The sequence below is a fragment of the Arvicanthis niloticus genome, chromosome 2 (assembly GCF_011762505.2).
Source record: "Arvicanthis niloticus isolate mArvNil1 chromosome 2, mArvNil1.pat.X, whole genome shotgun sequence".
NCBI lineage: Eukaryota > Metazoa > Chordata > Mammalia > Rodentia > Muridae > Arvicanthis > Arvicanthis niloticus.
This window is the reverse complement of record NC_047659.1, coordinates 137127755-137155334: the sequence shown is the minus strand read 5'-3', so window position 1 is coordinate 137155334 and position 27580 is coordinate 137127755. Positions and strand designations below refer to the sequence as shown.

Below are 27580 nucleotides of genomic sequence, written 5' to 3'. Positions count from 1 at the left end.
GCAGTGTTACCCAGAACCCTCTGCTTCAGGGGTTCAGGGCCCCCATTTGTCAGCCCTATCTGCTCTGTTCCACTCCAGCTCCAGGACATTGGAACCAGCAAGAAAATTTAGCACTGTGTGTTCCCATCCACTGCAGAGAGACATGTATCTGTTTTACACATGAGGTTTGTGTCCATAAGTGAATGTCACATGTGTGGATGCCCACAGAGGCTGGAAGGGGATGCGGGATCCCCTGGAGCTGGAGTTACAGGCTGTTCTGAGCTGCCAGACATGGATGCTGGGAATTGAACCTGGGTCCTCTAGATGAGCAGCCATCTCCAGTCCCTGTGTCTGGTACATTGTTTATTTTTGTTGTATTGAGACAGGGTATCTGTACTTGAACCTTCTTCCTGAGAGGCTAGTATCCCAATCTAAGGGAAAACCTCCCTCCTCATGGTTAGCCTTGTGTCCCAGGCTGGGCAGAGATGTCACTGGGCTTGCTTGGTTCAGGCACAGGGTGGGTCAAAGACACCAAGTAAAGGGATGGAATAGGTCTCTGTAGGCCACATTCTCTGAAAGGAGGAAACCTGCCTGAGAGAAGGAGTAAGAAGGAAACAGGGAGGGCCCTGCCTAGGTTGTAGTCACCAGCCACTAATGGTTGTGTGCATGTCTGTGGCATGCACATGGTCATGTGTACACATGTGGCATGCACATGTTCATGACAGCGTGCATGTACATATGCAAACTTATATGCAGAGGTCTGAGGTTAACACTGAATGTCTTCTCAACTGCTCTGCACCTTCTTGATGTTACAGAATGTGTTCTGGGTGTGGTGGTGGGCACCTTTAATTCCAGCACAGAGCAAGTTCCAGGTCAGCCAAGGTGACACAGAAAAATCCTGTTGTGAAAAACCAAACCCAACCAACCAAGAAAAGCACTTGTGTTTGTGGTTAGAGGACAACTTGAAGGAGTTGGTTCTCTTTATTACGTGGGTTCTGGGGACTGAACCCGGATTGTTAAGATTGGGCAGCAATCACCTCTACTCACCGAACCATCTTGCTGGCCCTCCATCTTATTCTTCTGAGACAAGGTCTCCTATGGAATCAGGAACTCATCCCACTAAAATTACGGGTCAGCCAGTCGCAGCCAGGGCTGTACAGTACCTGGCTCTAACTCAAGTTCTCATGCTTGTACAACAAACTCCTTACTGAACGAGCCACAGCCTCGGTGCCCCATTTACTTTTTGGTACTGGGGTCAAACCTATACGTTCATGCACGTTAGGCTACCTCTCCACTACTGACATTCCAGTCCTGCTTACTTCCCACATGGAACGTTGTCCAGACTGGCCTTGAACCTGCCATCCTCCTGCCTCAGCCTCCCCAGTAGCTGGAATGACAGGCTTGTGCTACCAGGTCTGGCAAGCATTAATATTTTAAATCAGTAACACAATGGCAGAAGTCATCTCTTGGGTGAACTGTCTACATTTCTTTTTCTTCTTTTTTTCTTTTCTTTTTTTTTTTTTTTTTTTTTTTTTTTTTTTTTTTTGAGACAGGGTCTTTCTGCCTGTTTCTCAGCAAGACACAGCTGTTCAGTTCCACAGGCCAGGAAATCTCACTGGGCCAAACCACCTAGAGCCTCCTGGTGCAGGCCCACGAACACCACTCTGCTCACACACTTGGGTGGTACAGGGCATGATTCAGCCCAGGGCCAGAGGAAACAATCACTGAGTGTAGAATCACAGCCATACAAGCTGGTACATTCATACCAGCCTCTAGCAAGATGGCCTGGTGCTAAAAGTGCTTGCTGTTTAGACAGTGGATTCTCAGAACCCCTGTGGATGGAGACTTACTCTTGAGAGCTGTCCTTTGATCTCTACACACTTGCTGTGGCCCACCCACCTGGGCCCACAAAATAAAGGATACATGTATCTGGGACCCGACCCCCAAGTCAGAACAAAGCCAAGTTCAAGGTTAACCTGAGCCACACAGTGAGCACTCAAAAAACCCAATAGGCAGCGTAGCCTTTAATCCCAGCACTCAGGAAGCAGAGGCAGGTGAGAGGCCAGTCTGGTCACCTATCAAGTTCCAAAACCAGAAGTCAAACACAAGACAAGGCTGGTGGCACGTGTCTGTAATGCTAGTGCCTGGGAGTGGAGGCAGGAAAAGCTACTTTCAGGAGTTCAAGACTAGCCTGAGGCTACAGAAGACTTTCTAAAATAACTGTGCTCAGGTAAAAAACCAAAACCAAACCAACCCCCCCCCCCAAAAAAAAAAAAACTGAAGTCAAATAACAAAAGAGAAAAGCAAACCACAGACATCTGAGCATAGGCCTCTGAGAACCCAGTACACAGCAAGCAGGGGCAGGAGTAGGAGTCTCAGGCTAACTATAAATATACTTGTGTTTGCACACACAAAATACTCTCTCTCTCTCTCTCTCTCTCTTTTTTTTTTTTTTTGGTTTTTTTTTTTTTTCGAGACAGGGTTTCTCTGTAGTCCTGGCTATCCTGGAACTCACTTTGTAGACCAGGCTGGCCTCGAACTCAGAAATCCACCTGCCTCTGCCTCCCAAGTGCTGGGATTAAAGGCGTGTGCCACCACCGCCCTGCGTACTTTATCTCAATAACACGTCCGTCCTCAATATGTAGCCTAAGCTGGCCCAGGACTCAGAGATCTGACTGCCTCTGCCTCTTGAGTGCTGGACCTCAAAGGTATGTCACTGCACTTGGCCTAAAATGAAAACCAAACCAAACCACCAGGAAATGGTCACATGGCCTGTGCCTGTTATCCCAGTTCAGAGAGGCCGAGTGCCAGGAGTTGGGAGTCCAGCCTGGACTACTCAAACTACAAGAGTAAAACAGGCTTGGTGTGTAGCTCAGGGTGTGGAACGTGGTGACTGAGGCTGGATGCTCAGCATTTAGCCCTGGAAAAGGGTCAAGGGATGAGCTGTGCCTCAGTTTCCCTCCCTAGGCAGTAACTAAAGATGCTTGGTAACTATCCTTACGTACTCTTTTCATACAATTTCAAACAAGAAAGTAGCCTTTATACAAGTCCGTTTTTATTTATTTATGTAAAAAATAATATGTAACTAAAGCTAACTTGATTTTTTTTAAATCAAAGTTCATTTAGTGATAATGTACATTTTATAATAAAATTGTAGTAAAATACTGACATTTAATAGTTTAAACAAAGTATCATTCATGTAAAAATCATGTTATAGCATGTAAAATTTAATTAGAAAATTCATGGTTCACAACAGCACAGCATCTGGTTGACATGGTTGACGGAGGACAGAACAGAATTCACAGTGAGGCTCAACGTTCGGGGCAACAGAACTGCACGCTAAGCCACCGACACTTCCGCTCCTGAACTAAAGAACTGAGCCGATGGGACGGACCCCCGTAGCCAAGACCAGCTGGCCTCACAGAAGGTCTACTGACCACTCACTTCACTGGTACGACCTCACTGCTAACACTATTGTCCTTTAAATTAAATCAGTGTCAGCAGCTTTGAGCTCCATTTTCAAACAGAAGAGAAATCTGTGTTTAGTTAAAATTTATACAAAAGACCAGCCCTGAAGTATTTCTTCCCCAAGAGAAAAGTTCTAATGTTAAAACTCTGTTAAAAAAAGAGAGAGAGAGAGAGAGAGGAGAGAGGTAGTATGTGAAATATCTTTACTTACAACATTGAGCCCATGCACCCTAATTCATGTATGCAACTGAGCCTTCTGTGCCTACGGCTGCCTTCCACCCGAGAGCGCACAGTGTCAAAGGGGGAACGCTATTAGCAAGTGGTGCCTCGTGAGAGGAGGAGCTCAGTGAGTCCATCAGTCGCGGGGTCACTGCACCCCACCTGAGCCAGGTGCTTGCAGATAACACGATGGAGTCCGGCACCCTTCATTGGATCAAGACTTCACTTCTGCCGGCTCTTAATATGGAGGAAAGACCTTCAACTCGGAGTCAGTACACAGCCGTGAGGTGTCCACACTTGGCCACCGTAAGGGTAAGAAATAAATAACTGTCCACCTCAGGCCTCGGGGCAACCTGAGCCCACACGTGTGGCTCTCGGTGGCTGTGCATGTAACATGAGGGAGCCAGGTAAGGGAAGACACCCGCGGCTCCCTCCTGAATGGACGCACAGGGAAGAATAAATAGACTCAAATGCTCACCACCGCTGAGTGGTGAACCTACACGGGCTTCCCCAAATGCAGGCAGCACCCTAGATCCCCAGGAAGAAAACTCCGTCTTCTGAATACAAAGTGCACATCTGTACTGTGTGTAAGTCTCTGAACCTGGGGGCCTTTTTATCTAATGATCCACACTGCCTGGGACACTGGGAGAGTGAGGGAGCCAACTAACTGTGCTGCAAATCTCTCTCTCTCTCACACGCGCGCACACACACACACACACACACACACACACACACATGCACAAGCGCACAAGTGTGCCCATACACTGAAACAATCTCCAATGGACTGGGATGAAGGACTACAGCACCCTGCAACTGTAAAGCTCCAGGGTGGGGACAACAGGAGTTGCTCCAGGGCAGTGGGAGAGGTGCCCCTAAACATGGCCAGCTAAAGTCTTAGGAAACGGAAGACAGAACAAAAACTGCACATGAAAAAATAATTTGTCACAGTTAACAGAGGAACACTTTAAAGTCAGAAAACATCAATGCTGGGAATCTAAGAACCGAGGTTCCCAGCGGCTAACAGAGACATCAGACTTCACAAGAGACAAAGAGCAGGCTCTGCAGGCAGGACACCGGCTGCAGCACGGCTCCAGGGAGGAGGACACCGGCTGCAGCACAGCTCCAGGCAGGCCTCAGTCAGAGAAGCAGCACCTGCTCCACGGCTATGGAAGCTCGTGTCACAGCAGCCTGGCCCGGCAGACACCCTTCCCGCCCCAGCCACACTTGAGGCCTGTCCTGGAACATCATGGCCCCGAGGTCCGCAGCATCAGTCACGTGCCTCACTTCCACTGTTCCTCACACCCTCACTCAGAAAACACCGTGGTGGCTCACAGCGTTATGATCGTTCCATCTTCTTCTAAGAGTTTCTGGTCCGGAGCTCGGCTTTCCAGCTCTGTGTCCAGGCTCGTGTCCTGAGGAGGAGAGAACCCGTTCTGTCCCGACTCAAAGCTGAGCTCGATCTGCGTCAGGGACTCCAGGCTCTGGGCGTCAGGGGTGGCCTTCGGGATCTGCTGTGGCACGCCACTGTCTTCAATGATGATGTCATCCTCATCGCTGTCCTGGTCCTCTGGTTCGAAGCTGGCCTCCACCTGCTGTGGGTAGCCCAGGAGGCTGTTGTCGGTAGACTGGCTGGAGCTGCCAGAAGTCCGACTGTTGCGCACCACGTTGTTCCTCTGGTTAGCCGGCCGCACGGTGATGATGAGATTGCGGCTGTTGGCTATCATCATGTCAGTCACCTGGTCCAGGCTCTTCCCGGACACCTCTATACCGTTTACTTCTAAAACTTCATCGTTGACAGCCAGCAGGCCCGTGCTCTGGGCCAGACCCCCAGGGACCAGCCGAGATATGAAGATCCCAGGGACTTTCTCTAAGCCATGCGGTGTCACCCGGACGCTGGAGCCATCCCGGATGTAAAAGCCCAGGGGTTTCTCTGTGCCATATTTGTACAGACGGACCCTTCGGTGCGTCTCCGGGAGGATGTCCACATCGATGATGGACGACACAGGCCGGAAGTCCTGAGGCATGCTGATGACGATGTGAGGCTTCTTCCTATGGTTGTCGGGACGCAGCACGCTGCTCAACATGTTCTTCTTCCTGATAAGGGTGTCGGTGCCGAAGGCACTGTAGTCAGCTTCTTCTGCTTGGAGAGAGCAGACACAGGACGGTTACGGACCCACTGAGAAACACTCCCACCCACACTGACCTGGCAGGGGACAACGCCAGGCAATGCACACAGCACGTCAAGATCAGCTTCTGAGTGTCAGCTTACTCAGCCAGACCATGAGAACTGCACCGGTGACTGCCATGCCACAAAAAGACACTAGAGGGCCCTCTCACGCATCTCCAATGTTACTACTGAACACATTAACTGGCCAGTGAACTGTGATGCAGTCAAGCATGGCCCACACAGCTGTTGTCACCCTGGTGCTCAGAAGCCTAAGGCAGAAGGTAGAGGATGTTAAGTTCAAGGCCCACCTGAGCTATATTATATCACAGCAAGTTTGAGGTCCCCTTGAACTACATCCTGAAACTCTGTCTCAAAATCTAAAAACCAAAACAACAAAATAACGCGAGGCAGATCTTACGGGCTTGCATTTCCTTCCTCCTTTTCTCAGGAGTCTCACACTGCTAGGCTGGCCTCGGTCACCCAGGCAGCTGAGACACTGGGACTATGCATGTAGATGTCACCACTCCTGGCTACAACTTCATCTCTTCTCACCTTCCTGTCCCCGGGGTTTTACCTGGTACTCAAGGCAATCCTCCTGCCTCAGCCTCTGAAGAGCTTGGATTACAGGATGTACTTCCAATGTTCAGTTTACAAACTCATTTTAAGAAATCAAGCATGGGCTTGCAGGATGGCTTAGTGGTGCTTGCTGCCAAGACTGAGGGCCTGAGTTTGGTTCCCAGGACGCACATGGTAGGATAAAGACTCAACTCTCAGATCTTTATGTGCACACTGTTGGCACACATGTACACACATTTAGTGGTTCACACTTAAAATCCCACCTCTCGTGAGCAGAGGCAGGAAGTGTCCAAGGGCGGCCTCACCTACATATTGAGTTCAACACCAGCCTAAACCACATGAAATCTCCTCAGAATTTAAAAAATTTTTAAAATATATCCCCCGTATGGGAGTTTTGCCTGCATGTGTGTATGTGCACCACATGTATGCTTGGTGCCCTCAGAGGTCAGAAGTGGGTGGTGTTTGCCCTGGAGTTACACCAGTTGTAAGCCACTATATGAATGTTCAGGATAGAACCTGGGTCCTCTGGGGAAAAGCCAGTGCTCTTAACAGCTAAGCCACTTCTCCAGCCAGAATAAAAATTATTTTACATCAGCTACCTAAAAAATAAAGTATCTCTTAGCAGGGTGATGGTGCACACCTTTAATCGCAGCACTCGGAGGCAGGGGTAGGATCTCTTGAGTTCAATGCCAGCCTGGTCTATATGTAGAGTGAGTTCCAGGACAGCCTAGGCTGCACAGAGAAACCCTGTCTTGAAAGGGAAAGAAAACAAAGGAGACACAGCCTCACACTGCAGCCTAGGCTCACCATGTAGGCCATGCAGGAGCAATCCTCCTGCCTCTGCTTTTGCTGTGCTAGGATTAGAGTTATCCCAACCTGCCTGCTTAAAACAGCTTCTTTAAATGCATGTTTTCCTGAATTTAATTAGAACACTTCTACTTTGCATATTTATCACATCCAAAAGAAGGACAGGGGGAGGGGCACTCATTCCAAGGAACTCAGGAGAGAAAGAAGGAGAGGGGAGGGACACTCATTTCAAGAAACTCAGGGGAGAAAGGTGGCTGGGGTGTAGCAGTGGGGGGGAGGGGGCACTTGCCTTGAACTAGTGAAGCCCTGGGTTCAGTTTTAGCACCAGCAGCTGAAGGGTCAAAGCTAACCACGCCGTAGCATTCACAGCTTAACTGCGTGGAGCCAGGGTGCGGCAAAGGCTTAGAATGTTTGTCTCTCAACAAATAAACTCCCTTCTGCCCCATGGGCTCTGAATCTCTCGCTCCCACTTTGGCAGAGACAGAAGTGTGAGATCTTTCATGTTTTCAACCAGGTGCGACGTCAGTGCTGTGACAGACTGGGTGCAGGGTGGCAAGGACTCTGGCAAACTTGGAGCTCCTGCCCCATCTAAGTTGCGCCCTGTCTCTTCATTCCCAGCAGACTTCCCTCCATGGTGGAAAGCCTTGTTTTCAGTCCTACTTCCTTTGCTGCTGGTGAAATGGCTCAGTGGTCAGCGTGTTCGCCGCCAAGTCTGGTGACTGGAGTTTGACCACCCATATAGCAGAGCCAACGCCTTCAAGTTGTCCTCCAACCTCCATGCACACGCACGCACATACACACACCACAAAAAAGAAAGAGTAGTGCTGATACCTAGTAAGTCACAACAAACACATACAAACACAAGTGCTAACTCTGCACCTGCAATTGGAGGTTGCTAATTCCTTGAGCCAGCTGAGTCTGTCACATGCTGGAGACAGCCCCAGACACCACTGTCACAAGGTGAAGGCAGAAAACACAGATGGAACATTGGGAAGGAAGGGCTAGGAACAGACTGAGCAGTGGGAGAAGAGCGGAAGCCACTTCAGGCTGGGCTGGTTTTCAGGCTTAGAGTCCGAAGGTCCAGAGGCTCTCACAGGACATCTGAGTCAGAGCCCAGGTTGGGCTACAGCAGACCTTATCTCAGAGAACAAAGCAAAAACATAAGCCAACCAAGCAAGCTAAACCCCAAACCAAAACTACCTGGGAAACAGTCGATGAACAAAGACAAACAATACTTCAGTAATAAGAATACATGGCTTGGGACACGGAGGCAGAATCAGGAACCCAAGGCCACCCATCTATCCTCAGCTACACAGCAAAGCCAGCCAGGACAACACAGACCTTGTCTCCAAAAAACTAAACCTCTCATGTGCACCTTCATCTCCAAAATAAGTAGCTGGAGATTCCCTTATAGACAGCCCAGGACTACAGAAACCCTGCTGCCCTCTCAGTGGACCTGCCCCCTAGCCAGGGACCTGCCCCCCAGCCAGGGGCATCCATCATTATCTTCAGATCCCAGCCCAAGGAATTAGAATACAAAAGAACCCGAGACAGGGAGAACCTAGGTCTTCACTAGACTTCACTAGTAACTTCCAGGTTCCTCTCCACACCTCAGGGTACGAGTGTGTGGCTCCTCAGGCCACATGAGGGAGCCCTAGGGACACCCTGTCTTGCCATCCCTCCACCCAGATCTTCTCACAAAGAGTTGTGTCCTTAGGCAGAAAGTTGCTTTATAGTTTGGTTTGAGAAATAAATCCATTGAAGCAGGAGGATTTGGCAAAAATCTCGATAAAAGCCGTTAGGATTATTAGTCTTACACTGAACTGTCTATTTCAGAACAACCAATAGGGGAAGCCTGCGTAACACGTCCCGGGGAATTCCAGACCACAAAGCTGAGAAGGCCAGCAAGCTGCCTACATGCCTGCTCATGGGAAACCCTACCGAGAAAACCCAAATCTGCATAATTTGGCTTGGTTTAAGGCTCCCTCTGAATGCTCGCTCTAAATTCTCAGAAGCACTACGCGGCACAAAGGCACCTCTGTCCTCCCACCCAGCTAATCAGTTTCCAGCCACTGGGAAAGAAACCCGCTGGCAGCAGGCCAGGGTGCAGGGTGTGAGCTTAAAGTGTAAAGGTGACCGTCCAGGAGGGCCCAGCTGGAGGCCAAGGTCACTCCCAGAGGCCATGGGAGTCCTAGAGACCCACAGGAGAGCTGACCAAAGCCACACAGGAACACCCCACAGAGAACTCTGTCCCTGGGCCAACGATCTCTGCTCACTGCCCTTGACAAGAATCCACCCAGAAGCTTCTAAACTTCTAAGCAGCCAAATGTCTATCTTACATACAGGCTCCCAGTTTTCCTGACAACACACTCAGATGAGGGTGAGCCAGGGCCCATTGTGATGGTGAACACACAGAAGTAACGCCTACAGTGAAAAATGCAACCTTGGTAAACAAAAACTTCAGAACAGCACCAAGCAAGCATTCCCCAACAGGAAAACCTAGCAACACCAGGTACAGTCCTCAGCAGGCTTCAGAGCTTGTCCCATTGCGAGTTCAGAGGCAGACTGGGTAGCTAGGCCTGGTGGCATGGGCTTGTAAGGGCAGCTACTGGGAGGCTGAGGCAGGAAGATTGGCTCCAGGCCAGGCTGGACATGCTCACCTATAACCCAGCACTGGGGGCAGATGTAAGAGAACCAGGGGCTTGTTGCGCGGCAAGGTTAAGGCTAGTTCCTGTCTTTTGTTGTTGTTGTTGTTGTTTTTTGTTTTTTGAGACAGGGTTTCTCTGTGTAGCCCTGGCTGCCCTGGAACTCACTCTGTAGACCAGGCTGGCCTTGAACTCAGAAATCCACCTGCCTCTGCCTCCCAAGTGCTGGGATTAAAGGCATGCACCACCACTGCCCGGCCGCTAGTTCCTGTCTTTAAAAAAAAAAAAAAAAAAAAAAAGGCAGGGTGGAGTGAGGATAGCATAGAGTATTCAATGGTGGGACGCCGACCTAGGGGGCACAATGCGCTAGGTTCAACCCCTAGTAACAAGAGTGCAGTGGTAGTCACAACACTTATATCTGAGGCGTTGGGGGTGGACACAGATGGCTTCAAGTTCAAGACCAGCCTGGGCTACACAGCAAGCTGTCATCTGGTTTTTTGCTAAGCATTCAGTGTCACCGCTACAACCAACCCTGGGCTTCGTAGAGGAATAAGAAATGTCTTTAAGAAAAAGTTACAAAACATCAGGCCTGTTTGCCAGTCTCTTTCTAATGTACAATGGCAAATCAAAAGTATCCAGCAAAGGATTAAATATCACTTTAGCCAATGTTCAAATGACTCGGACCCCTTCACCTCCCTATGGAGGAAGCAACCACCCACTACTTCTCAAACCATGCCTGGTACTGTGCTCTGCAGTGTGCCAGTGTGCAACAGGTGGGCACCTGCTCACAGAGCTCGGCCCTACAAGGACAGCATAAGGAATCCTAGCCAGACAGCCAGTGTCAGGAGCGTAGGGGACCCAGCAGGGCTGGCAGGGGGAGGCAGGACTTCTCTGTAGAAATGAGGTATCTCCAGAGATGAGAGGAGCAGCAGCAGGGGACCAGGCAGGAGGGGGAAGAAGGTTCCAGATGCAGAGAGAGTGTTGTGTTTGGGGAAGGGAGTGGGTGCAGAGGTCTGACCCACAGGTAAGGAAGGGGCCATAGGGGAGGTGCAGACAGGGCTCCTGGGAAGTGCTGTGGTCTAAGGACTTCAGCCTTGGGCTGTGAACCCAGACATGGTAATTTTATCTGGGTTTTCCAGAAAGCTCCCCGATGCATCCCAGAAAGACTCTGTAGGCACTAAGAATGGTAACCAGCCTGGGGCGGAGGCAGCATGCAGGACACACGTGGAAAACAGCTCAGCCTGCGCTACAGCTTGGTGACTGAGAACAGGTTGGCTCAGAGGTAGGATTAAGGCTTATGTCAGCAGCAACTGGGATCATTTTATGAACTGCACCTCTACAGTTTCCGAAGTAAAGTCTTTGTGGCAGTGTCTATATTTCTGTTTTTATTTAGACGCTGGCCCTGAACTCACTTCCAACCGGGATTACAGGCTTGGACCACTCACTCACTACTGTCTCCTACAAGGAGGAACTGCTGTGTATCCCTTGGACTGCAGTATTAAAATTAAACCCTGGCTCGGTAAAATGTAACCTTAAAAGGTAGCTACAAAGTCATGTCCAGTGCCAGGTCAAGGTCTAAGAGCTGATTTTCTGCTAGTTACAGGTGTGAGTCACAGAACCATGTCCTGAATGAGACCCAGCAGAGAGGGAGGCCCTGCCTGCACTGTTCACACACCCTAGTACACAAACAATTTGTCAGACACACAGACCAACAGTACAGTACAGATACGATTAGCTGGGGGAGAGGGCCTGTGTTCTAACATGTCCTGGATCCCAGACTAAGCAGATCTGTGTGGAAACACATCACCCTGACTCTGTTCTACAAAACATTCTATAGAAATGACCTAGTGGGTTTAAGTTGTTTTGGGACAGAGTCTCACTATGTATAGCCCTGGCTGTACTGGAACTCTCTATTTGGACCAGGCTGGCCTGGAATTCAGAGATCCCCCTGCCTCTGTCTCCTGGGATTAAAGTGTGTGACTAGTGCCACCATAACCAACACATTCATTTATTGTATGTGACTATGTGTAGGTATGCACGTGTGTGCCAGGGGATGGATGTGGAGGTCTAGGGACAATTTGTGGGAGTCAGTTCTCTCCTTCTACCACGTGGGTTCCCGGAATCAGACTCGGGCTTTACCCACTGAGCCATGTTGCTGGCTCACTGGGAAATACTGGTGCTGGTGCTAACTCCCCATGCCACTGTCCTGACCTGGGCAGGTTTTAAAGGCATTCTTCAGTGTCTCTAACCTGTCTGGTGCACAGTCATGAGACAGACAACAGAGGATGTTGCTTGTCTCACCCTGGCCAGGCCACAGCAGGAGACATTCCACCCCCCAGAACAGAGCTGAAAACCCTCTGTGAAAATAAGTTTTCATATATCAGGTTTTTGTTTTGTTTTGGCTTCTATGATAACAGCCCAAGAAACAGTATGGCATTTTTCTCCTAACAGAAAATGCTCTAAAAGAGAACCTTTCAAAGCACGCAGAGTGTGAGACACGGTTGTCTAGGCATCAGCTATGAGTGTCCACATGCAAGCACCAGCTCTTACCACAGGCAATCCATTCAGAAGCATATCAGATTCTAAAAGACTACTGTTTTTAAACTTTAATGGCTTTGGTTTAGTGTTTGAAAAAAGTCATGAGGGGGATGAGGATACAGCTCAGAGCACGGTGTCTGCCTGGCACCCTGAGGCCGTAGTTTCAAAACCAAGGAGCACCACAAAACAGAAAAGGCAGAACTAACAGCTAAAAACACAGACTGAGGCCTTGATTTAATCCTAGCACACAGGAAGTGGAGGTAGGCATGTCTCTGAGTTCAAGGCCAGCCTGGTCTATGTAGCAAGTTAGCAAGTTCCAGGCCAGCCAGAGCTGCACAGTGAGACCTGTTTCCAAACAAAAACAAGACAACAAATCAGAAACCAGACTAAGACTACTATGGTTCTGCAGGGAGATGCCTCTGGCCTTAATTAGGCTCTCTGCTGGCTTCTCCAGGGCTGCCAAATTAAAAAAAAAAAAAAATCCAGCCTCTGCCTGAGCCTCTGTTTGCTTTAAAAAAATGTTCAAACCAAATTAGAATGGTGTGCGCTATCTCTGACTTTGATGCTAAGACCTGGTGGTCAACAGCACATAAACAAAGCTTAGGTCCTTAGGCCCATGCAAGATATGACTAGATCTGCAAAGAAAACTGGTCAGGAAGATCCTAAGAGAACCTCTGGCAAAGCCAGAGACAGAGAATAGGGAGCCCCTAGTTTACAGGGCAGAATGAGGCACTGAAGCAGACAGGGTGTGAGGGGTGGGGTGCTGGAAAGTATGGCCAATCTGTCCACACCAGGACTCTATTAGCTTGGTGGAAGCCGTCACACCAAGTTTCAAGCAACAGCTGATGGGATGGCCTCTTTGTAATTCTCACTAAAGCCATAATACATTCCAGATAAGTATGCGTGCTACAGTCACGCACACTTTGTGTCAGTGCGTGCCATGGAGCACGTGGTATGGAGGCCAGAAGACAACTTACGGGAGCTGGTTTCCTTCTCTCACCTTGTTGGGCCCTGGGGATCACACTGAGGTCACCAGTCTTGCTGGTATGCACCGTGACCCACTGAGCTAGCTCACTAGGTCTCACGTGCACTTGAGGCTGACCTGGAACCATGTAGACCAGGGTACCCACCACTTATCTCTCCATCCTCCGTCCACCAGTTCCTGAGTGCTATGATTACAAGGGGTGCATGAGTGTACACACACACAGATATGAATACCATATATTTCTATTACATTTATTTATCTATGTGTGTACACACATGCAGCAGCACACTGAGGAGGTAAGAGGGGAAACTTCAGATATCAGTTCTTTCCTTCTATCACGTGTATCCAGGGGAAAGAAGAGCCCAGGTTGTCAGGCTTGGTAGCAAGATCCGGCATCTGCTAAGCCATCTCTCCAGCCCCAACGTCTTATTTTTAAACACTAAAAATCTGCCAGGTGTGGTGGTGCAAGGCCTTAGTCTCAGCACCTGGGAGACGGTGCTGTGACACACAAGCCCCTTCCCCTCACAAAACAAACAAATGTAAAAAATGTATACACTAACACATATATAACTGTCAACAAAGTGAATCTCTGAGTTTGAGGCCAGCTTGGTTTACAGTGAGTTCCAGGACAGCCAGAGCTACATGAAATCCCAGTTTAAAAACAAAACAAATAAAACAATAAAATAATGTTAAATTCTGTATTTAGTTGTGTGTAGAGAGAGCTTGTGGGTAATGGTACACAAGTGGAAGTCAGAGGGCTTGGTTCTCTCCCTCTATCCTGTAGGTCCCAGGGACTGAACTCAGGTCATTATCTTTGGTAGCAGTCACCTTTCCCTTCTGAGGCACCTTGCTGGCACTCTACATCAAATTCTAAGGACTGGTCATTTTACTGGGCATTTTATTTTTATCACAGAGAGAGCCTTTGTCCATATAGTAACTAGCTTCTAAACCTTGACACCTACAAAGCTGGCTGTGGTGGCACCAGCCTGGACCCCAGGACTCAGAAGCCTGGAGTAGGACCAGGCCATGGTCCTCAATTAGATGGTTTCTCAATTAGAAACCTTGAGCTACAGCATGAGATACAAAATGCAAATGAAAAAAAGACAAACCCAGCGAACAGCTGTAACATAATGAAATGAAATTCAGGTAATACTGGCAGCAAGACCGTGAGAGACGACAAGGGAGGACCCCAACGACACACTATAGGGGATGCAGCTTAAAAAGCTTCTCTCAGCCAGTATGGTTCATGTGTAATCCCTTAACTCGGGAGGGTGGGGCAGGAGAAATGATGTAAGCTCCAGGCCAGTCTGGGATACAGGTAAGACCCTGATTTAAGGTCATGCAACAAGGCCAGGAAACACTGTTCAACTGGTGACGGTGTTTGCTGGCATGCCTGCTTCTCTCTATGTCTTTGCCCATTCCCAGAACCCACATAGTGTAAGGAATCAATTCACTCTGTAAGTGTGTCACAGCAGTATGCCCTTCTCCCCCCACAAAACAAATAAAAGTAAAATACTTACACACATAACTGTTAATAAGAAAGGGTCATTCCCATCAAATGTCCTGCCCCCCACTCCCACCTCCCCACTCTCGAATTCCTCCCCGATTGGTGTTCAGCCTTCATGGGACCAAGGATCTCCTCTCCCACCTATGCCTGACAAGGCCATCCTCCCCTACATATACAGCTGGAGTCATGGGTCCCTCCCTATGTGCAGGCTGGTGGTTTAGATCCTGGGGAGCACTGGTTGGTTAGTATTGTTGCTCTCCTCCTGGTGCCACCAACCCTTTCAGCTCTATTCCCCAGGTGTGACCTGCTCTTCAGTCCTGCTGTTCTTCCAGTTTTTATGTTGCTTTGCTGTCTTTTTGAAATAGGATCTTGTTATAGAGCCCAGACTATCCTTGAACTCACAGTACTCTGCCTGCCTTGGGCTCCTGGGCTGAGATCACAGATGTGAGCCCCTGAGTATAGTTGACATGTTTCCAGTGACCAGATCTCCAGAGTCCCACCCTCAACCCCATGCTACCATTTCTTTCACTTTAAAAAAAATTTTTTTTTCCCTTCCCTTCTCCCTCTTGCTCCAGTCCAAAGGTTTTTATTAAGTACACTGTAGCTGTCTTCAAACACACCAGAAGAGGGCACCAGACCCCACTACAGATGGTTGTGAGCCACCATGTGGTTGATGGGAATTGAACTCAGGATCTCTGGAAGAGTAGCCAGTGTTCTTAACCGCTGAGCCATCTCACCAGTCCCCCAGGCTACCATTTCTAATCCACACGGGTGGTCACTTCTGAAGACTACTGAGACAATGGGTTAAGCCTAGGATGGAGTGTGTCATTCCCCAGCAAGTGCAGCCCTCTGCTGGACTCTGATCTATACGGTTATGGTGCCGACGACGGCACAGCTGTGCTCTGCTGTCCCCTCGCCAGCTCCAGTCTCTCCTCTCTGCCACCTGTACTGGCTCTCCACACAGGGATTCTTGTGAGCAGACCACAGGGCCTCCTGCACTCAGTCTCTGCCCACAGTGTATGTGTCTGCTGTGGAGGCGACCACCCACCTGTGGGCACTTGCAATCATCAGCACTAACTCGCTCAGAACAGGCTGCAGCCCAGCAGCAGGTGAGACTGGCGGACTTCAGCTTCTCCAAACCCAGAAAACCAAAGAAACCAGGGTCTGGTATGTGAGGGTCTTGGGCGTGGCTAATGCCCACCCTCCTTCCCTTCAAGCTGCTTCCTTGCTGGTCGGAAAACCGCAAGGTCTTTGTCACACTCTGCTCAAAGCCAAAGCGAGCGGACTTCTCAAACCTTCCCATTACCAAACAGAAAGAAGGAATAACCACCAGGACAGGACTGTCCATCCTCCACCTGCCGTCTCTGCGTCTTCGCCCATCTCTGTCTCACACACAGGGCAGGGGCAGTCTTAGGTTTTAAGACTCAAGACACTTTCCGAGAGACAGTATTTCCAGCCCCCAGAGTCACCCTTCCCTTCTCATTTCCCAGCTAGCTTTATATGGTGACTACTTCTGTGAATTACAAACTATTCTAAAATGGAGAAGAAACAGGATTCTGCTGAGTACCACTCAGAGCTGGTGCTGTCCTCCTCAGTTCGCCCAGTGATGCTGCAGGCAGCAGAGCTCCTCCAGAGAGAACAGACCAGGGAGTGAGCAGCCGGCTTCCGCCAACTCCAGGTCACCAGGTTCACTCTTTCCCATCAACCCAACAATGAAGACTAATATCCTAATTTTGACTTTTAAAAAAACCTTAAGAAGACGAAGCTGGCAAGATGGCCCAGCGGCACTGGCTTGTTCTTTCCGAGTGTACGGATTTGATTCCCAGCACCTACAGGACAGCTCACAGATGCCTGCAACACCAGTTCCAGGGGATCTGACACCTCTGGCTTCTGAGAACACCTGTACACATGTGTGCAGAACCAAACACATACACACTCTTTCACACACACACACCTGCCCCTCCATTCTCTCTCACACACACTCACATACACATGAACTTGCACATAAACCTACTCTCTCATACACACACTCACACTCGTACATACACACAATTTAAAAAATAAAACTCTAAAAAGAAAGCCAGTGGCAAGGTCCTGCAGATCCCAGCGCCTGCTGCAGAGCCTCCGGCAAGCTGTCCTCTAAGCCCCACAAGACTGAAAACACAGATTTTTCTCCCATACGTTCAGAAAGCTTGGGCATTAATTAAGCTGGCGACATGATGCTTTAGATTCCTGTACTATCTGGTGTAAGACTTGAACAAGAGGCAGGTGCACTATGTCACAGACAAGCCCTCCAACCCCCCTGAAGTGTGTGTCCTACAAAGGCACTCACCCTTCTTCTGTATAAAAATCCTGAGCAGTGGGTTGGCGGTGGACACCGCCTTGTGGTAGTTGTCGTCATTGTTTATGGGCAGCAGGTCCCCGTGGATGTCTGCGTAGCCCACCAGCACGTCAACATTGGGGATCTTGTGAACATGCTGCAGCAGGCCATAAAACTCCTCAAATTTTCCGGGTTTGGATCTCTCCAGTGAAAACCGACGAAACTCCGCTCCAAACTATAAATATAACAAACATATAGAAGGTAGAAAGTTAGCCGGGTGTGGTGGTGCATGCCTTCAGTCCCGCTTGGGAGGTAGAGGGGTAAGAGGATCTCTGTGACTCTGAGGCCACAGAAAGCCCTGTTGTGAACTCCAGGCCAGAAGCTGAAGGCAAATGCCCTGGACTCACATGACAGCCCACCATCAATTCAGCTCCAACCAGACACCAGAGGCATTCACAGGCCTAACTTCCTATCACGGCAGTAACACACCCCCATAAAATGAATTATCTTTTCATGGGCTGTAAGAGTCACAACTAACTGTATCAAAAGGACTTTGAGCTTTCTGTCATGAAATGAGTGACGTCATCATGTAAGGAATATGCTTAAAGAAGTGTCTTGCCCCAAGTTCATGTGGGGGAAAAAAAGTGTATTAACACATCAGCTTTTAAATCTCACCTGATCTGGTTAAGGAGTTGTGTTCTGGGACCAGGCTGGCCTGCTTCAAACGCTCAGCAATTAGTGGGTGAGGAGAATAATGGCCTCAGGCAGATCACAGGACCGGCAGGAAGCATCCTCTGTCATTCCCAGGTCCCTCAAGGCCACACTATTAAAGTGCCTCCTAACTCCCTGTGGGACTGGGTGGCACACTCTCAAACAGGGACCCTAAGAAAGGGTCATCTGCCCTCTTCAAAAAGTGCCTCCTCAGTCACTGGTAAATGCACAGTAAATGCTCAGTTAAAGGCCGGGAGCTGGGCTAACGGCTCAGCAGTCAGCAGCACGTGCTCTCCTACTGGGCTCAGTTCTCAGCACCCACAAAGTGGCTCACAGCGCTCCAGGTCCAGGGATCTGACGCTCTCTTCTGACCTCCAAGGGCACCAAGCAGAACACATGGTACACATACATGCATGTAGGCAAAACACTAACACACAGTAAATACAGAAAGACGGGAGGGAGGGACATTTGCTCATCCAAGGGGTGGGGGTGGGGGAGTTAAAATCCTATAGTTAACTTTTTTATTTGAGGCTAGAGACAGATTGAGGCTAGAGACAGAGCTTAGTGGTAGAGGATAAACTTCGAATTTGCAAGACTCTTGGTCCAGAACCACAAAAAAAAAAAAAAAAAAAAAGTAAATGTTCGCCAAACAAGTTTGCCTGCCAGACTCCTTTTCTGTATAAATTCCAAGGATAGCCAGGAAACAGGAATGTTCCACAGAACAGCAGAGCAGGTGCCAGGCAGAGAAAGGCCCTTATCCCAACCAGCAGTGGCAACCAACAGCGCCCCAGAGCACCCAGCCATCCAGCCTCCTCCCTAGCTATGGCTGGCCTTCCTCTTGCATACACTCTTCCGCTACCCATCAAAATTCACTGGTCTAACTCTTAACAGATTCAAAGTTTCCAAAACACATACCTGAGACATAAACACTAACATTTTGTCAGGAAAATCAGGTGACTCATATTTAAAGTTCTCAAAAAGTTAGTCACACCTACACACTTCAGAGTAAATAAAACCCAGGGAACACCCTTCATATCGGTCTTATGGCGATGTTATCAGAGGCAGCTTCTCCTCCATTTTTGGCAGGCTGGTCTCCCAGCACAGCCAGTCCACATGGTGAGGGCTGATTCACCCCAGGCTATCAAGCCCCTCCCCTGGAGTCTGAATGGGAATACACCTAATGACTTATTTAACCCTTTAGGTTTCCCTAAAGCAGCTGCATGCATGTTCTTTGTTAACACTTTCTTCTCTGGCTTAAATATTTAAATATTAACAGTAGACTGTGTCAACTGCAGCGCTCCCAGCCCCAAATGCTGGCAAAAGGAGAGGTGAGCATGGGTTGCCTCTTGCAACAAAGTATAAGAACTTTTTAAGACATGAAGAAAAATTAGAGACCAAACGAACCCAATCGAACCCAATCGACAATTATCCACCTTGTGGTTTTTCAGCCTCGGAACCCAGATGTTCACAGCTTGTTTCCTAGCATCTATTGGCAAATTCTAGAACTTAGTTTGTTGGAGGGAAGGGGAATGGACCCTGGTCCTCCGGAAGAGCACTCTGTGCTCTTAACCACGGAGGCATCTCTCCACCCCTAATTTTTGATTGGTAGCCCCTCCTCGCTGCAGCTTCAGCTGCTCTTGAACCTGAAGTACTGTTCACAGTGCATTTGCCTGTGAGCAGCGATTAGGAAGTGGTACATCTCAGATCTCAGGACTGTTCCCAGGCTGTGAGGCAGGTGTCTTGGCAATGGTGGAGCTGCACCGGCCTGAGTGCGCTGGTCAAGCTCCACTGTAGCAGCTGCAGCCCCTGCCCTTGAGACCAAGGTTACCTAAGGATATCAAAATGATTACAGAGAACTTTCTGGAGAAACAATCAGGAAGATAAATCAGTTACCAAAGAAATCACCCAGCTGCTGGTATCACACTTCTAACTCGACCCTTATTTACACTGCCCATTATTCTTACTATCTGTACCCTGTCTCCCTTCCCAGAGCAAAGATAATAAAGTTGACACTACTGTTTCTTTCTTTCTCTTTTCTTTTTTAAAGACAGACGGGGTTTTCTCTGTGTAGTCCTGGCAAACCTGGAACTCGCTCTATAGACAAAGCTAGCCTCGGACTCGGAGATCCTCCTGCCTGTGTCCACATGCTTGTGTTAAAGGCGTGTACCATCCCTGGCTGACACTACCGTTACTGTGAAGGAGCTCCTACCCATGACCTGCACACTGTCCAGTTCTGGTTAGGATCATTTAACTGTGATATAACAGAACTAAAACTAGACAAGCAGATGGTCCAGTAGGTAAAAGTGCTTGTGGCCAAGCCTTATAACCTGGATCCAATACCCAAGACCCACATGGTGGTGAGAACCAACTTCCCAAAGTTGTCTCTGACCTCCACGCTCACACTGTGGTCCCTGTGAATCCCCATACACTCATGCACACCAAGTCAACAATCAGAATGTAATGAAAATTTAAATGAATTTTTATCATTCGCATAGCATAAAATGAAAGTATTTTTACAAACGTGAGCTAAAGTAGGACTAGCAACACATGCCTTTACTCCCAGCAGAGGCTTTGTCAGATCTCTGTGAGTTCAAGACTAGCCTGGTCTATATAATGAGTTCTAGAACAGCCAGGGCTATATAGAGAGCCACTGTCTTAAAAACAACAACAACCACAACCACAACAGAAGAACATGCACTGCTCTTCCAGAGGATCCCAGATTAATTATAAGCCACGTCTGGTGGCTTATAAGCACATGTAACCTCACTCCATTGAGTCCAGGACTTCTGGACTCCGTAGGCACCTGTACTCAGGCATACACATATACATATTTTAGGACAGTCAGGGCTACACAGAAAAAAGAAAAAAATCTCAAAGCCCCACAAAGCAGGATCCACATACTCTGGTCTATGCTGTCATTCATTAACAGACAAGACTGCATGACAGCATTTCCTGAGCCTATCTTCTGACCGCCCTGCTTCTGTTTAGGGGAGGGCACACACAGAAGTATGGTATGACAGCTGAAATAAACACCACACACTTTGGACAGAACTATGTAAAATATTCAAAAATCAGTAGATGGAGAAGGAAAACAAAAAGCTTGAAATTCCAGTCCACAAGAGCTCAGTCTCCTCCCACCGGAGACCCACTCCTGTCCGACTTACCGGCACACCTAGAATCTCTACTCATTTTTTTTTAATGATAAAAAAATGTTAAGACTCACTACTAAGATCAGGACCATAAAACTGAGTGTTGGTATTATGCAACATCACAAGTGGCTTTCTTTTCTCACCTCAAGTCCCACAAGCCAAACTACAAAGAGATGCCAGGAGAAAGTTCCTGTGCTGACAGCTACAAACGGCCAGAGAAAGAGACAGACATTTCTGGAGTCATTTCCCTACACTAACACGTCACTTTATTTGCTGTAGTGCAGAGCCCAGCCAGGAAGGGTGTGCTCCTTAAACTATCATATGGTTTTATTCTAAAACAATTATGTGTACACCTGTGTCTCTGTATAGGTATGTCATGTTCTGCCCTGGGAAGCCAGAACATCAGATCTTCTGGAGCTAGAGAGAAAAGGCTCGAGAGAAGGCTCGGTGGTGAGAGAAGGCTTGGTGGTTAAATGCACATGCAGCTCATCCGGAGGCTCTGGGTTTGGGTCCCAGCACCCACAAGGTGGTTCAATATTTTAACTCCAGATCCAGAGGATCGGACTCCCTCTAGGATTCTGGCCTCCTAGAGCACCAGGCATACAGGTAGTACACAGACATACATGCAGGCACACATAACATAACATAGTAAATTTACAGTAAGTTACAGGTGTGTGTTGCTTGACAGGAGGTGCTGAGAACTGAACTTGGGTGTCCTGCAAGGGCAGTGCACACTCATAAATGCAGTGCAGTGCATCTCTCCAACGCCAACAGTCCTGTTATTATTAAACAGATCTCTGTGTGCTTCAATCTAGTACCTATTCTGATATATAAATTCCTCCCGCCCCTTCATTAAGACTGGGTGTCACTGTAGAAGCCAGGCTGGCCTGGAACTCTCTAGTTCCAGCCTCAATAATTAGAGATTTTAAACAAAACAAAACAAAAAACCCCAAAACATTAAAAGCGACCTGCGATTCTTGGTTACAAACTTTGCTCTCACACCCAGAAACCACACACAAAGGCTCCAGGCAGTTTTCCCCACTCACCCCATTCCCGAGACCCACTTTCCCCCAGGAGTCCCTTAACCACCACACTTCTTATTTTTACAGCGGTGTTCCACACACTGCTCCTTCTGTGTGTCTCGCCACAATTTTGTCCTAAATTCTCACGGTCAGCAATGCCCCTACCACCGTTTTACAAGTTGCTCAGTAAAAAGCCATCCGCAAGACCTGATCCAGGCTTAGGGGGAAGTCACACCCTTTAAGAGCTGGTCTTGTCGTCTTAGAACTCTGAGAGAACCAGGCTATATAATCCTGTTCCTCCTGGCCTTTCAAAGTCAGGAGAAGCTTGCCGACATGTTCCTGTGGCTACAGACTGCCTTCAAGTTCCATCTGAAAAGCCCCTTTTTAGAAGAAGGCATTCTCCAGCTAATCCCCACGGGCTACTTTGCTCACCCGGCCTTGGGACTGAGGACTTCCACGGACACTGAAATCCTGAAATCACTAACAGAAGACTGGCAGACCCGCCAAGGGGGAAAGCACTCGGAATAAAGAGTCGGAATGAAAAGGGTAGCAGCGTCTCAAATTGTCAAGCGCAGCACCAGAGTAAGGCGATAGCGCTAATTTCATAGATTAGACGCATACCAAAGTTGGAGCTGGAAAAAGAGCTCTCCTCCATTCGAGGTATCCCCGAATCCCAAGAAAAGGTTACACGAGAAGACAACAAGGTGCTCCGAAAGCCTCTGACTCGTGCCCAGGGTAAAGGGGTCCCCCAAAGCTATCCCATCACCTTGCACTGGAGCGGTCCCCATCCCACCCTTAAAGCAAGGCGGGAATACGAAGGATAGAAAACAGGGGCTTTGCTGCGGAGCAGACGCAAACGCTTCCCGTCGCCGCGCTCCACCAAGTTTCTCTCCTACGTGCTTCGGCCAGCAGATCCCCCACAGGGGCAGCCGAGGTCCACCATCCCGCCACCCAGCGTCCTCACCGGGCAGCCCGCCTCTACCATCCCCACCAGCCCTCGTCCCCGTCGCCCCGCCCGGCCGCGCACCTTGCTCTTCACCTCCATGGTGCCCAGGCAGCCGCTGCTCACCCCGTGCCGGTGGCCGCGGTTCATGCTGAGCGCCCGGCCAGCGGCGGCCTCGTCGGGGGCCGGCCCTCGGGAGCGCGGGCAGCGGGGCCGCGGAGCGCGGGCTCGGGACTCGAAGCGCCGCACGGCGCCTCGTCACGGCACCTGCTGAGGTCCGCGCAGCGCTGTGCCGGCTGCTCCGCGGCGGCCTGAGGGTCGGACTGCCAGTGCAGCAGGCGGGGACACAGGTCCCTCCCAGCGAGGCTCGGGGGCGGCGGCGGCGGCCGCGGTGAGGAGAGGGCGGAGCACAATCCCACAGCCGCCACAGCCTCTCTCCTCGGCTGCCTCCCCGCGGGCACGCGCGCGGCCCGGTGCTCGTGCACGGAGCAGGGCCGCAGCCGCGGCACGTGCGCGCGCTCACCTGCAGCCCCGGCGGCGGCTCGCGCTCCGCCCACACCCAATAGGAAGCGCGCACCTGCGCCTGCGGCGACAGCCAATCGGCACGCAGCCTGCGGGGCTCGCGCGGCCCGTGGGCGGGCCTCGTGTCTGGGAGGCCCCGCCCACAGACTCGCGATTGGTTCTGCGTTGCGAGGGAGGGGCGGGATCACCTGAAGCTCTGGGGCCTTTCTGGATTGAGCTGGTGGTGCAGCAGGACGCATGCGCCGGCTGTAGAGTTTCCGCCCCGAGAAGGCTAAGGGGAAGGCCGGCCGGAAGCGCGAGCGCACCTGGACTGCAGTTCAGGAGGAGGTGTTTTTTTTGCGCATGCGCGCGAGCGTTTTCGCCTGCTGGGTCGGGTCAGTAGCATCCGTGGCTTTAATGCAACCTAGTCACCGGCTTGGAATGTGTGCACGGCCGTTCCCTTGCCTTGATGATGTAGGGTGACTGGGCTTCCGGGGTCCCCCTTCGGCCTGGGCCCCCATGCTGTGGCTTCTAGGCGGCCCCCTGAAACTCTTGTTGAAAGATTCAAGTTTTCCCGCCTCTGCGACGGTCACTACAGGGAGAGGCTGGTTGGAAGGGGCTCTCTGGCCTGATTTCATGCGAGGAAACTGCACTTTTCGTCTAGATTAGCGCTTCGTCTAGATTAGGCTCCGACCCCCAGGACGATCCTTTCCCAGGGGTCACCTAAGACCATTGGAAAACACAGATATTTTACATTACGATTCATAACAGTAGCAAAATTACAGTTAATGTAGCTAGGAAAATAATTTTATGATTGGAGATCATCACAATGTGAGGTCACAGCATTAGGAAGATTGAGAACCACTGCTCTAAACCTTCCCTGTCCCGAGGGTGCCCTGGGTATCAGGAGAGGACCAGGGAGCTGAGGCCTGCCTCCGTCCCCACAGGCCCTGGCTCCCTGCAGGCCTCACTATCCGCCCTCTAGGGATGAAGTCGTCTCTCCGTGGAGCAATTTCTTGGCCGTTTGTTGTTTGTACCAACGCCAGACTCTGGGTTGTGTTCTGTTCCCCCAGTGACAGAGTTGTGTCCCGGGGTAACACAACACCAATTCCTAATCTCTGAGCGCCCACACTGGGGCTGCTGCCTCTCTCTTGTTTGCCCTTTGGCCTTGCTCATGCTTGGAGAAAGGGACCCTCTTTGTCCCTCCTTACCCTGTCCCTTCTTACCCCACGGAGGGCTGAGGGTTGAAGAGCTAGCTGATCGGGGGCTTCACTCCTGTCCACCGTCTCCCCTTGTACCACAGAATCTAACATCTGTGCCTTCCCCTTTTCCTCTGTGATGGGGCCCAGTTTTTCTATTTTCCCTCATGCATGCACACTTTGAACAGCTTTTCTCTATGTACAGTGAAAGCTACCCAATGGTGGGATACGCCTGCTTTGCTCAGTTGTTCACGTTGGGAGAGCCAATCTCTTGGCATGGCATGCTCTCATGTATGTATGTGAGGACAGAGGAGCCGAGTCTATGGCTTTTCCAGGCTACACCCTATACCTTCAAAGATGAGAAGCCCCTTTCCCCTTAAATGAGTCAGTTCACCAGGTGTGGGTAGGTGGTTTAAGGTTTCTCTGGCCACTTTGGGGTGAAAGCACTGGAGGGAGAAAGACTATCCCCAAGCTGAATTACAAGACTGCCTTCCCGACCTGTACCTGTGTGGGGGAAAGAAGAGGCATGGTTGTGAGGGGCTAGCCACAGGCCTGGAACCCTGTTCAATGGCAGCAGCCAGCAGTCGCAGCTCTTGGGGTCCCAGGACTCCTTTAGCTAAACATTACAGGGGGACTCCAAGTTTGTGAATGCCTATGGGTATTTATTGTATTGGAACTAAAACACAAACACATTTAAAACAATACACAATATGTATTCCAAGCAGTTAGATGATGTCACCATTGGTCATGTCTCTTGTTGGAAAACTCCATCACTTGCTTCTGAGACAAGGAAGGTGAGAAGCGGACACCTTCATGAGAACAATGTGACTTTGGAAATTCCCCTAGTGAGGTTTCCAGGTGCTAGTGACCCTGTGGGCCACTCTAAAAACTGATGTGCTGGGAAGCATAGGACTTCCAATCTCAGCTTTCTCCTGCCTCTGGCCTGAGCAGGTCACACCCCAAGAACTGTGGACCTGTGGCCCCAAGTCTATGTGGATGATGGTTGGGTGGCTGCTATTACTGTTATCAAGACTACTTTATCAGCTGCTTTGAGGAGGAAGCTCATGGGTGCCAATGCACCTGCGTGGGCCCTGCATTCCTGGAGCTGCCGTCACATCCGCCCTCCCCCCACCCCCACCCCCAGGGTGTGGCATCCCTCGATACCTGTACTTTCCTTTCTCTAAGGGAGGGCCAGGCCAGAGCTTCCTGGATCTCTCAGGCAGATCTGCTGCGAGCCAGGGCTGTGTAAGGAGGGAGTGTAGAAAATAGTTTGTGTTTGATAAAGGTGGCGTGGGGGAGGGGGAGCCTTGATGTCAGCTTTGCTTAAGAAGCCTGAAGAGCAGAGAAACAGTGGGGATTAACTCTTGACTCCTGCCTCTTTGGTTTCGAGACTGACCGGTAACCTCCTTTTCCCCCACCTCCTCTCCCTGCCCCCAAATCCTCAAGCCAGAGCTGATCCGAACTGACAAGGGGCCTGAGAAACTGTGAGAAGCTGTGCTCAGTGGGTTGAGAGATAAGTAAGGTAACAGCCTGACCCGGCTCCATAAATTACAGGCTCCTCAGATCGTGAGTCTGGAGTGGGTCACCGGAGCTCCACACCCACACACCGCCATCCCACCCCCGAGACTCCTTGGCACGGGTTATAGTTTCACTTTATCCTCTACCAACGTGGTCTTTTGAGTTATAAGCAGTCAGCCTGGCTTGGTGGCTCCACACTTGTAACCCCAGCTCTCAGGAGGGTGAGGCAGGTGGATTGCCTAGATTCAGGGCAATCCGGGCTACAGAGACTCTGTCATTAAAAATAAGGGCTGGACATCATTTGGTGGTGCACACCGTACTTTGCAGCCCCTGAGGAGGCAGAGATAGGTAGGTGTGTGTGAGTTCGAGGCCAGCCAAATGGCTCATCTGACACTACAAAGTCGGGCAACCTGAGTCCTGTCCCTGGAACTCAGAAACAGACTCCCACAAGTTATCCTCTGACCTCCACACAAATGCCTCAGCATATGCACACCCACAAGATTAAATGTAAACACACACACACACACACATACACACCAGGCCAGGCATGGCTTAGGTGGTCAAGTGGTGGTTGTAGAAGCACAGGGATCTGAGCTCCATCCCCAGAGCCCATGGGGGAAAAAATCAGGTCCTAGTGGTATCCCTTTGTAATTCCAGCAGTAAGGAGGATCCCTGCGCCTTGCCCTGCGCACTGGCCAGCCAGCCTAGCCTATTCATAGATCCAAAGGGGGAAAAAAGGTGAGCGGCATTTGAGGAATGGCCCCCGAGGCTGTCCCGTGGCCTGCACATGTGCACACACCCTTTAGCACACACGTGTGTGCCTGCACGAACTAACACTACAGACTTGCCCTGTTAAATTCTTTAGAAATGTACCTTGCGTGATGGAAACGGTTTGTAAATTTCCACAATTTTTTTTTTTTTGAATTAACATTTGACATAGTGATCTTCTTCCTCCAGCTCTCAGAGAACGAACGGGTGTGTAGAAACCTGGGAGGTGGGCCGGGAAAAATCTCTTCAAGAAATGTCTCCCCCGAGCTCTTTCTCTTGGGTTGCTCAAGTCGAAGTCTTGAAGGAGCTAGTTAATGATTTTTGAGAAAAAGCTGAAGTGTCTTTATGAGTCTCTGGCGACTCACCCGAGCGATCTAAGCCAAGGTGGAATTCTGTCACATGCTCTTTTCTGGTTAACGGCTTATAACGCTTTGCTGGGTTGGTAGGGGCTAAGAGCCCATTATTCCCGGTAGCCTTTTAGAGGCTCGCTGCCCCTTTAGTTAAGAAAACTATGTTTTCCACGTGCATCTGGACCAGGCTACCGCCTCTGCCTTGCCC

The 27580-nt window shown here is 49.9% G+C and overlaps 1 protein-coding gene across 2 annotated transcripts; it reads right to left on the bottom strand.

Moving 5' to 3' along the window:
• Positions 1-3012: 3012 nt before the first annotated feature.
• On the bottom strand, positions 3013-23564 carry Pard6b (par-6 family cell polarity regulator beta). Of its 2 annotated transcripts, none has more exons than XM_034496694.2 (3): positions 23121-23564; positions 17224-17446; positions 3013-5806 (listed from the first exon to the last, which is right to left on the bottom strand). In XM_034496694.2, the coding sequence occupies exons 1-3, from the start codon at positions 23184-23186 to the stop codon at positions 4995-4997; spliced, it is 1101 nt and encodes a 366-aa protein (XP_034352585.1). In that variant the 5' UTR covers positions 23187-23564; the 3' UTR covers positions 3013-4994. The 2 variants fall into 2 exon arrangements, with proteins under 2 accessions (XP_034352585.1, XP_034352586.1); XM_034496695.2 differs by having other exon boundaries at positions 3013-5803; positions 23121-23560.
• Positions 23565-27580: the final 4016 nt, after the last annotated feature.

What these genes read in the sequence shown, in the direction of transcription:
- Pard6b (XM_034496694.2), bottom strand. Translation starts at nt 23,186, where the DNA reads ATGAACCGCGGCCACCGGCACGGGGTGAGCAGCGGCTGCCTGGGCACC. An exon ending in CCATGGAGGTGAAGAGCAAG is followed by an intron (nt 17,447 to 23,120) that starts GTGCGCGGCCGG and finishes TTATATTTATAG; the next exon opens with TTTGGAGCGGAGTTTCGTCG. An exon ending in GATTTTTATACAGAAGAAGG is followed by an intron (nt 5,807 to 17,223) that starts GTGAGTGCCTTT and finishes GCTCTCTCCAAG; the next exon opens with CAGAAGAAGCTGACTACAGT.